A 12,313-nucleotide genomic window follows, 5' to 3' on the forward strand; every position below is an offset into this window, starting at 1 on the left:
TATTATAAAATTATAATAAAATTTACCATTTAAACTTAAAATGTACTTTAATTAAACAATTATATGACTTTTACACGAATAAATTCTTAATTAATTGCTAAATTTTCATGAATTTTTAAGTTTTCTGAATCGAGTAATGTGCAAGAGTTACAGATCACATAGAATTAGAATATAAAGAGTTTAAACTTGAATATTAAATTAAATAGGATAATAAAACTTTGATTATCTATTTGTTAAGCTATTTAGAAACAAAATTTGCTTTGTAATCGTTAGCTTTCTGTAGTGCGATATCATCATTTAGTTATCGATCTGCTTCAACACGATAGCGAAGAGTATGTAGAGTGCAAGAATAATGGAGTCTATCCAGAGATAGATGACATCACTTTAGCGCAGGATTGGTTGCTCACTCAGCCGTATTATCATTTTGCAGCTACCGTTCAACAGAATTCTCTATGGCTTTACAAATGGCAGATTCCTGGCAAATACTCAGTCGACTAGAGAGGATCAGCCATTGGTTCGTTGCTTACTGTTATGTTGGGGTTTGTAAAGTAGACGGTTATTTGTCATTCCCTATCCGCTTTCACAATATATTTTATCTCTCTGCAAATTGTATATCTGTGACTTGCTTACATTTAGTCGAGTAAAGATGATAAATATAATCTTTTTTTTCCCTTCTTTTTTCACTTTTGCTACAGCTAAACCATCTGACAAAATGGATTTTTACACTCCGCACTTTTGTTGGCATGTTTACTTTTATACGAGAGGAATGGATTTTTTGGGGTTTGATTTTTCTCTCGGTTTACTTTTTCACTTTTATGTTATATGAATATATAAGAATGTGTTGTTGGATCTTTGTAATGTAAAAATTTACAAAATTAGACTTTAAATTTCTACTTGATAGTTATGCGAATAAATAGTATTTTTACATAGACTACATCTTGATAATTTTCATATAAATTTACATGGAGATCTTTAACATTTTAAACATATTAAACTTGTTTAACTTTGGAGTACGAAAGATATGAAGAAAACATATTAAATTTTTAACAAAATGACAGATAAAATTAATGATTTTTCTCCACATTAGTATGAAAAATATGGCTTATATTTAATAATTAAAGTCACGAGATAATTTATAATATTTAACGAAAACAATTTTTTAAAATAAATTATTTCGAGGGGAAAAAATAAATATATGAAATTTAAAAAAAGGTAGAAAATGAGTAAGATACAAAATTAACGTTTTTGACAAGGAACTTTCCCCGATCTTACACTATATTGTATGCGTGTATGCGTCAGTCATGCCAAGCCTCTTCTCATTTACGTCCACCTAACAAACTTGTTTTTTGCTTGTCTTTAATTAACCCGACTACATCTTAATAACTCTTCCTATGTTATGTCAGATGGGCGAAACGCTTAACGTGCCCACGCGGTGCAAAGGAGACCCTCAGGCTCTTTCTCCTATATCAATCACAATGTTAGCTACTTTGATGTATAGGCTTATGTCTCGTATTTCCTGTTCATTGTGAAACTAACTTTGTGCTAGATTGATAGTTATTGAAAGATATTGTCTCTTTATAAAAAAATATTTAAAAAAAATTGAGGCTAAAAACTAGGTTATAATCTCTTTCTAATGGATGTTCCCTCTTCGATGGTTCATCAATTAAAACTTCATTTTTCTATCCTTTAATTAAATATAATTCTAGTTGATATGGATGAATTGTATATAGCCTATTGGATGAATTGTATATATACGGACCACAAACATTTTAAAAGATTTTTTATCTAACTCATAAATCNTTATAAGTTCTCTTATTGTTTTATTTTACAAAATTAATAGATTATTAACATTTAAGTCAATCTATTATAAAAGAGGGTCTGATATATGTTACTACAAGATTGCAAAGGTTTATAATCATGTTTGAAGGCCTAATTCTTTGACTAAACTAAATGCTGAAATTTGTGCGACCGCAAATTTAGTCCGTAATAACAACGTAATTAACAGTTTTATTGTTACTTTAGCCTAAATTGTATTTACTTTAGATGAAGTGGTACCACTAAACAACAGTAAATAATTATAATTAGTTTTTATAAAAATAATTTAAAGATTTATCAAAATTTCGAAAAAAATTTAATTTCTTCTTAATAACTTTCAGAAAGCTGATAGATACTTCATTATAAAACAAAATTATCGTAAAATAATCTAAAAATAAATTAATCATTAATTTTTTAATTGAGGAATAGATTTTATATTAATATTTCTTGAAAACTAAACGTGAAGAACATGAAAAGTATAGTAATTTATTCTAAGAATCTTTATTTTTTTTTGTGTTTAAAATGCTTTTATAATCGCAATAGCTTTCCTTAAACAATTTATCAATGTTAAACATAACTTTATATTTCTATATTTTGTAAAAGAAAAAAAAAGCTGTTGTGTTGACATATTAATGTTGACATACCTGCAGGCAACTAATTTATTATATTCACACAACTAATTAATTATTTTATATAAGAAGCGAATTCTCGATCACTTTGAAATTTCTCTACAATTTTTTCTTACTATTTTACATGGAATTTTTTACTTTAATATCAATTTTCTATTTATCAGTTTTGACATTAAATACTATAGATATGAGTTTTTCTCCTTAGGATAAAAATATTAAAAAGAAATCATCAAAGTCTAACCGCTTTCTTGTTGGAAGTTCACCAAACCTCACTTAAGTAGATATTTTACTTTTTTTTTTATCCTTACTCCCAACTGGTAATTACCTTGAATAATGTATTGGATCTTTATAGCAACAAGACTGGCTTCTAACAGTGTTCATATTAGTGTGATGAATCTCAAATTGCCTTTTTTATTCATGGCTACTTAGAAGAAAAGTATAAAAATAAGATGACAAATTTGAAAGTAGATTAACCGAAGGCAGAAATTGATTCAAATATCTTGACTGTTATTAAGTTTATGAAAGATATTTTGATAAATTTAATTAATTTTTTTCTGATAGTTACTATCTGGCTTTAAAATATAACTTGTATATTATTTTATTACCTGATTATTTGATGCTTTTTCATTGTTTTATGATCAATTAACCCTTGTTGTATGAACGCAAGGTTATAATCTACAAAAAATCTAACAATGTGATGACAATAGAGAATTTCTGATAATATCTTAATGGAAAATGTTAGAAAAGAATAAAAATTTTCTTATCTAAATATTGAAATGGGCTATTTATGCTTTATATTATATATTTTGGAATTGTTTTAAATTTAATTCTTAATTAGACTAGTTAGTTTCATAAGAAGAAGCATTGTAACTAACTACTGAATTTAAGCACTTAAAATAAGCAATTTCTCTAAAATCCAATTCTAAGTTCTTCAGCATAAAGCTCTTATTACCGCTTTTACAAGTGAGAGTTTCTATAATGTTTAATCTTTAAAAAATTCATTTCCTTTCTAAGAGTTTTTCCTCGTCATTTTACTTCTTTCGCGATAGTAAAGTGAAGTTTAAACTCGTGGTTTAAGTAGTAAATTTGCTATTTTCAAGCAAATAATCGTCCATTTGGAAACAATGGAATGCGCTTGGTTGTTTTATGTTTCAAAACATTAAACTAGAGAAGGGATACTTCGGTTAGCGTGCGTAATAATCGTAAACTACTTGTGACATTCCTTAACATCATTGTCTCGCCTTATTTGACGTCAACAGACCTTAATAACCGCCATTAATGGAGCCTTCCTCAAATATCATCCAGATACTGTTGTAAAATGTGATACAATTGGAATATTCTCGGTTCCGAGTGGTTCACATCAACACTCTCTTGATGGGGGGTCTGCATTAGACGGTTCCACGTTAGATTACAGGTTTGTGGAAATGATAGTCATCTGCCGCTCATACACCTGTCTCTGTACTGTAGAATGAATTGATTTCTCACGCAAACATACAAAAAAACCGGTCGGAGAAGCAATTTTTGTCGCTGCACTTGGACCCTTCTATCGAAGGTTATCGATTTGATGATATTTCGATATCATATAATGAATTAATTTTTTCATATGTGTCAAAGTCATACATCATCTTATATATAGATATTCAGATAATTTATGCAATTAAAATTTTTATTGTGTTTAGTTCATGTTAGAATAATCTTTAGCAAATTGAATATTCATGAAATATCAAAAAATAAAAATTAATTTTTTATTAGTTTATTATTATTACTATTATCAGTGGCAAGCCTTGTTATCAAAATTTGATCAAGGCTAAATCTAATGAATTTTTTCCAAATGTAAAATTTATGCGCTTAATCTGTAAATTTCATTACAAATTTCATTAAAAAATTTACATTTTTGAGTAATTTTAGAGTTTATTTGAAAGTATTTGCTTTTATTTAGAGATTTTGTAAATAAAAATTACGGAAATTTGGCCTAAACGCGATATTGTTGTAAAAAAATAAAAAAAATGTTAACTAAGTCAAAATTTAGAAAATTTTGATGAATAAAGTAGACATATTTTTCTAATTTTCAGCAATAACAGTAAGATCATTCATAATTACTTTCAATTATAAATATATTTAAATGATTTTGCTTAATAAATCAAGAAAATTTATTATTCAAACACGATTAGTACAGTCTAAGAAAAGCCATACAATGTTGCAATCTAGCCAACTGTTTATGGCCTAACGGCAATGACATGATTCCGACCGTGCGATTTTGATAGGTAGAAACTAATTTAAAANATAGTTGCGGATTGATTGACAGAAAAGTTTAATAAATTCTCGTTAAGATTTAAAGCACAGATACAATTTGTTTATTAAAATTTCTTAAAATTAGATGAAGTGGAAAATAGTAAAACAAGATTCTTTGTTCTTATACTAACAAACTAATCTATGTTTCTCGTTTTAATTAAAGATTTTAAAGAATTTCTCTAATTTTAAGAGATTTTAATAAATAAATAAATAAATTTAATAAAATCGCTGCAAGTTATGAAGAATATAATTACAGATACAGTTTCTTAAATATATTTCGATTGTAAGTTTTGTATGTGACATTCAAAATGACAGCCTTAATGTTTTTATAAATTAAGCTATAATTTTTTATTTTAAACTTTATAGGTCTATATGGGGGATATATAATATATATTTAGTTTATATTGAGTATAAAAGCAAATTATTTTATCTGTATTTTTATAAATGTAAATATTGTAAATGGAAAGTTTCTAAATCAAATTTTGTTTCATTTCTAGAATCTTCAAGAGATCATCTGAATCTCTTCAGTAATCGACAACAGCCAAAGAAAAAGAGAAAATCCAGGACTGCTTTTACAAATCATCAAATATTTGAACTAGAAAAGAGATTCTTATATCAAAAATACTTATCACCAGCAGACAGAGATGAAATCGCTCAATCGCTGGGTCTTACTAATGCCCAAGTCATAACATGGTTTCAGAATCGGAGAGCAAAATTGAAGAGAGATATGGAAGAATTGAAGAAAGATGTTACAGCTGCTAAGATTCAACCCATTCACTCAGCTTTACTCGACAATATAGAAGATCTCACTTTGTTAAAAAAGGAACTACATAAAAAGACTAATTGACCATTGTGTACATATTTTACTTTCAAAAGAATCTATAGCTATGCTTACAGACCGTGTGATAGTATAGATGCGGTAATACAAATTTAATCATTTAAATATGGCCATTTTTTAAAGTTTAATTTAATTATATAATGTAAATTTATTAAAAGATGTATTTGTAATTTATACTGTAAATGTGCTTCAAGTATTAAGAATTTATTTGCTTTAAAAGCTTAAAAAGATCTATGACAATTTTATGAAACTTTTAGGTCCAAGTAATGTGGACTAAGATCGAGCTTATATCAAATTAAAAAATAATGTATTCTATTTCATATATTCACTAAACGATTATTCTAATAACAAATTAATCTAGGTATTATCATTAAGTTTCTTTCAAATTATAAACTTTCTACAATTCTATTTTAACCTATCAACAGAAAAACCTAAATTAAAAATATTTTATATTTAAATCGTTTAAAACACATTTTTAAAAAAATATCTGGAAGACCATATTAATTAAATAAAATATTCTTTCTCTGTTCCTCGAAAACTGAGTTTATTTTTATCGAAAACTAATTCTATGCTTATAGAATTTGATTCAAACATGTTATTTCAGTTGCGAAATATGAAACACTATTAAATTTATCAATTTTATATCTTACTTTATATCACAATCCTCAATTTATTCCTATATTTATGTATTCGGAAACCATAAAGCGTCAACTAGCAACTTTCTAGAATATATTAATGTAGATCTAATATGTTTTGCTACAAGCCTACAGATATTAGAATTGAAGAGTTTTAAGTATAAACTAAGAAGAATTTAACTATATAGGCCTACATAAATAGTGTAGAATTTCTTATACATATTGGAAGTTATGTAAATTTCCTAACGTGTGAATAGACTTTCCTAGTCTATCTTCACAGAATTTGACTTGTAAAGCTGTATAAAATAAATAATTTTCTAGAAATTAATTATGCTCATTTATAAAATAATTTAATCAACCAAAAAACATTAATCGAGCTAAGTCAATTAGTTATAAATTGTTATTAATTTCAAGAGAAACAATAGAATATATCAAAATTCATCTAGCATAAGTGATTCATTAAGAATGCAACGATAACATTCTTCAACTATAAATTAAATTTATAATACTTAATCTTTTTAGACGAGGGGAAAAAACAATTAACTTTAATATCACAAGAAAACAAAATAATGTAGACAGAAAAAATAAAGAAAAACGGGTATGTTATTAAGGGAATTTTCTCGGCTGTAAAATTATCCAACACGAAATTAGTAAATTTATGACATTCTAATTATCAGTTATATCATAAAAAATTTTTTAAACAAATTACCGAACATTTTAACAATTTATGTAAAATATAATGAAAATTATATCTAAGCAAAATAATTGCAGTTGCGTCACGCAAATTTGAATAAATCACAAAAGACTTTCATAATATTTAACATACTAAAACTATCTTGTTTTTATGCAAAAGTTTGATTCCCGACTTTCTAATTAAATTTACCTTTAATTATAAGTCACTCGTCACGAAAACACAATAAAATTTGTGTAAATTTAGACAAAATGATTCACGAATTGTCCATTTTGAAGCAATGCAAACGTTTCGAGTAAATCGTAATGCACTTGAGATAATACAGTAATCAACTGGAAATAAAAATAATAAACTTCGACTTAAAGTTTTGAGTGCTTGTAATAAATTTTTTAAATGAAAAACCTGAACAAGTACTTCTATGGCTTCCGGCTAAGCTGTAGATAAATATTAAGAGGCAAATATAGCAAATTTGCTTCTATATGTCAAATATTGTGATTTCGGATATCAATAATGATGCAATCAATCATCTTCGGGCATTTTAACTTCTATCTTGACGTTATAAGCACCTGATGAATCTTCTTTAAGTTGTTTTTACTAGTTGAAGCCAATAGGCCTATACAAGCGTCAAGTATCCTTCAGAATAATTCGTTGTTAGATGTTCCATAATGAAAAAAATTAACTTAACTACGCAATTTATGATTATATGTTATTAAATTTTATTTTAAAATTTCCTAATTTTTACATTTGACTATGATGTAAAACATAATTCATTATGACAAAGATAATCTCTAAGATTTAAATAAATTCAAAAATTACAAATATATTTATTAGTTATGTTTTTATTTTAGAAACAGCAAGTCTACATCTACTTTTTTTTTATTAGTTATGGGAAAGAATTTTTTTAATGTAATAAATTCTCTACGTAATTCTTCTTTTAGTTATCAATGATAGGTCCTACTCAGTTATTAAAATTATGACCGGAATCGTAAAACTTCTCGAGTTCCCTATGGATTGCACATGGCTCGATTCTGAGTCAAGTGATTTAGGAGAGTAGCTTACGATGTGTAGTAGACATACAGAAACCAGGACGTCTGTCATGTCCTCTGTTTACTTTCTTACGTCCACATCTCTTTCTGTCTTCATTATTCCTCGAGAACCACCGAGAATCACCTGTTAACCACACATCTAATAGTCTAGATGGCTTTATTTATTTACAAGTATATATTTTCTAAGAAATATTGAATTATTTCTTATCATACCCCCTGATGCCACTTGGATCTGGATTGTGTATTCAGCCAGGGTGGCCTGTCACTTGTTCCTCTTCCTCACCTAAGAGAGACACACCTGTTTCTTGCTTTGATGGAGTCAGTTGACAGTTTTATTGTATGTCACGACCATTCCTCCCTCTCGAGTTCAGACAGTCTCATTGTCGATTGTTTCCTTAGTGAAACACACTATTTTTACACTGTTTAAATGTTATTCTAGTATTCTTATTTAACTTCAAAAAATTTGTGAAGTTTAAGAAGCATCTAGGCTTGATATAGCCTATATTTATTTATAATAAATTTTTGTTCAAAATTACTTAAAAATTGAGAATATTCTTTATTATCCTGTTTTTATTATGTAACAAAATTTTAATAGTGAATAAAGTTTCCTTGGCCTGTAAAATAATAATAAATTTATTTACATATATAAAAAACATTTAAATAAAATCAAATTTCATATAAAGTTATAATTAACAAACAAGATCTGAAGATATACTTGCAGCGCTTTATTTTGATCAAAGTATAAATAAAGTTCAATACAGCACGCCAAATTAAATTATTTTTTACTTTACATTAACTGGAGTATACTTTGAGTTATTTTAAAATTTATTTATAAGTTCTCTTATTGTTTTATTTTACAAAATTAATAGATTATTAACATTTAAGTCAATCTATTATAAAAGAGGGTCTGATATATGTTACTACAAGATTGCAAAGGTTTATAATCATGTTTGAAGGCCTAATTCTTTGACTAAACTAAATGCTGAAATTTGTGCGACCGCAAATTTAGTCCGTAATAACAACGTAATTAACAGTTTTATTGTTACTTTAGCCTAAATTGTATTTACTTTAGATGAAGTGGTACCACTAAACAACAGTAAATAAAAAAAAGAACCTAATACTTCTTATTAATTGACAGAAACACTTCTACAATCGCTACTAATATAAGAGATATTCTTTCTTATAAAAGATTAAAAATTTAATAAAATTAAATCTTAAAATAAATTTACGAAGTAAATATTTTAAAAGCATTACATTTTCATCCTAATGTTTAAGTTTAAGACTTGTTAAATTCACTTAATTCTTACTGTTATTAGATATCCTACAAATAAATAAGAATAGGCATTACAAATTCCCATTTGCTCTTATTTACTGTAGGCCTAATTATGATTTATTGTACATTTTTTCGATTAATAATTGTTAGATCTGTATTTAAGAAAGACATGATTAGAGTTCTGACGAAACCATGCTATAGAATATGTTTATTCATATTCACGCTTAGAGTAAAATATCACTTCGTTTTTACTTGTTAGTGCTAATTAGAACTTATTATAATGCATAATATTTTCAAATGGATATAAATAGTAATGAATTTTCATTAATGCAATTATAAAAATGATTTTTGTACATCTAAGCAAGAGTGCTACGTTGGATTTGTTCTTGTCTCCACGGAACACATTTTAATAAACGGAATGAATGTTAATCATAACAGAAACTCATTTACTTGAATCGAATAGTTCTTTCAAAGTGATTAACAAAGTTATCGGACTCTAATTATATAGATTACGATTTTAATAATAATTTTAATTAAACAATAAAGCTTTTAAATTGTTTACACATCTAAATAAGCTTATCTAGAGCGTGCATAGCTCATTAGTGAACCCAATTAAACACTAATTGCGATTTCCATTGAAACAACAAATTTAATTAGACTCTAAATTATCGATAAAAGTTGAAAAATTTAAATTTAATTTTGTAAGTAGTAGAGATTATTTAAACTTGTTGCAATTTAGCGGAGAATTTTGAATGCATTTTAATCTCCGTTTATTGCCATTAATTGAAATTTATTCGCATTTAATCTTGTTATTAATTACACGATATGGATAAGCTATTGGTTACCGGTTAATTTAAATCGAAATGAAAGCTTGAAGCGAATTAGAATCGCAGTTAAGTAGAAGTTAGATTAGTTTCACTGCTCCGAAGTATTAAATGAACTTTGCCGAGACTGTTTCCACTCGTATAGTTACTGAATAAAAATAATGCACTAGTCAACATTGTAATTTAATCTTTAGAATCCACTTAAAAAGACTTAAACAATGTTTGTTTATGTCAACGGTGCACTACAATACACTTTAGTCTGTTTATATTAGTTATGTACTACACTCAATTGGGTCTAGGCGTCGTTTAAGTGCAGTTATTCTCTTCTCTAATAACCATATGAATTGACACTATTCATCGAAAATAATTACTCAATTAAAAGTAAAGTAACGAAGTCGAAAAGCTAAATTTTCATTTTTTTCCCCCTTCGACGAGATAAATCGATATTCCGCCGAGTTATGTAACAATGGATTTTCGTAATAGATTCTCAACCAGTAAATTTTCTCTTACTATGACTGATTCTACTGAATTATAGCTGTCAAAAAGCGTTTAAATCTGGTAATGAAGGTAAATGTTATATTATGGGAGACGGCATTCAAACCGCATAAAGAATAGCCCATGCTTATTCAATCAAATTAATGGATTTTATGAGATTTTTCTGCATTGTCTATCTACTTGATCTGTTGGGAATATTTAGACAGATACGCATTATTCAAATATAGATGATGCTAGCTTTTGCTAGCTGCAATCGATGTTGAAGGATAATAATAGTAGCTTAATGTATCCGTATCATTTAAGCTGATATTCACTCTGAATAATCTATTATGTTTCATAAATTCGCGTACTAACGCATAATATATCAGGGAATTTAATAGATTCAGAGTAATTTAAATTTAGAATTGTACTTCAGATTAGACTATTTTGTTGACTTGATTGTTAAACGGTTTATTATTAAAGCCTGAGAGTACCACTTATAAAAATTAATAAAGAGTTATCTATTTGTTACATCACTATGAAAATTTTCATACATAATGGTTTTTGTACTAAGAATTCACACGCTCGAATCCTCAGTGGACAGATCTATTATATTGCAAAGTAGCAGTACTGCCCTTCTCGTTTGTATTTATGTTTGAACAGGGTCCTATGGTGAAGATATCGCTGTCAGTAAAACTCATAAAATAGCAAAACACTTCCTGTTTTCTCAGCCAAAACGTGTAGAGAGATCTGGGAGCAATTAGTTCCTTTAATTGCCCCTTTAGACACAGCAGGGTAGGCAGGGACAGCCTGCCAGTTGTCACTGCTGCTATGTATTACGTGGAGAACTGTCGACTGATTTTGGTTAAATGAGATGGGTGGGGATCTTCGTTGGTCTGTTACTAATTTTAGTTTGACCATGGGACTGTCTCTCGCTTAGAAGTGGCACATTCATCACTCTCCCTTCTATCCTTCAAGACTCGGGTTTTAGTTACGTTCTTGGATAAGATTCGAGATACGATGAGATGAGATTCGCAGAAAATTCCGATAAAAAGCATTGTTTTCTTTTAAGCTTAGTCTAAAATAGATTTGATATATTTTAAAAGGTTTGCAGTTTTAAAAACAAACTGTTATTTGCTTACTTTAGTTGCATATCAATTACGTACGATAAGGTATTACAAATTGCAATATATTAATTGTTATTATTGAAAATCATTATTAGAAACGTTGCTAGCAATTTAAATGATTTAAAACTAAACAAATTTAATAAATTTTGAATTTGATATTATAAGGAATTCTCCTAAAAAGATCCTATATATTATAGACATTGAATATGTCTTGACTTTTGTACAAAGCATTGATAATATCAATTAGTCAAATATATACTGTATTAGGATCTCAAATCACCAATAATAAACATAGCCAATCATCTCAAAAATTACAATCTGAACTTAACAAATTCAAATAAGCTCAACAAAATATTTCAACAGATCCTCCATTTTTAATTTTACAAATTCCATGTTTTATTGTTCCTTTTATTTTCTATCTCTGGTTGCAACAAAAAAAATTTTTTTAGCAATTACAATTAAGAATGCTTTAATACTCTTAAGTAATTCCAAGAATGGATATTTCTGCTAACAAATTAAGTATTTATTTTTTTAATAATAATAATGTTATGAAAAATAAAAAAGAAGTATAAAATAATATAATTAAAATACTTCTAAATCTATATATATATATATATATATAAATGGATGTGTGTGTCCCTATATTTCATATCATTTCTTCCTTTATCT

The 12,313-nt window shown here is 27.2% G+C and overlaps 1 protein-coding gene across 1 annotated transcript in view; it reads left to right on the plus strand.

Moving 5' to 3' along the window:
* LOC111619413 (transcription factor LBX1-like) overlaps nucleotides 1–12,313 on the plus strand; it is a 38,680-nt gene that overhangs the window by 18,349 nt on the left and 8,018 nt on the right. Inside the window, exon 2 of the mRNA XM_023361113.1 lies at nucleotides 5,234–5,594. Coding sequence (XP_023216881.1) covers nucleotides 5,234–5,583 — 350 coding nt within the window. The 3' untranslated portion in view covers nucleotides 5,584–5,594. The remainder of the gene's footprint in view (nucleotides 1–5,233; nucleotides 5,595–12,313) is intronic.

The sequence above is a fragment of the Centruroides sculpturatus genome, unplaced genomic scaffold, assembly GCF_000671375.1.
Source record: "Centruroides sculpturatus isolate CEXI.00-Female unplaced genomic scaffold, Cexi_2.0 scaffold266, whole genome shotgun sequence".
Lineage (NCBI taxonomy): Eukaryota > Metazoa > Arthropoda > Arachnida > Scorpiones > Buthidae > Centruroides > Centruroides sculpturatus.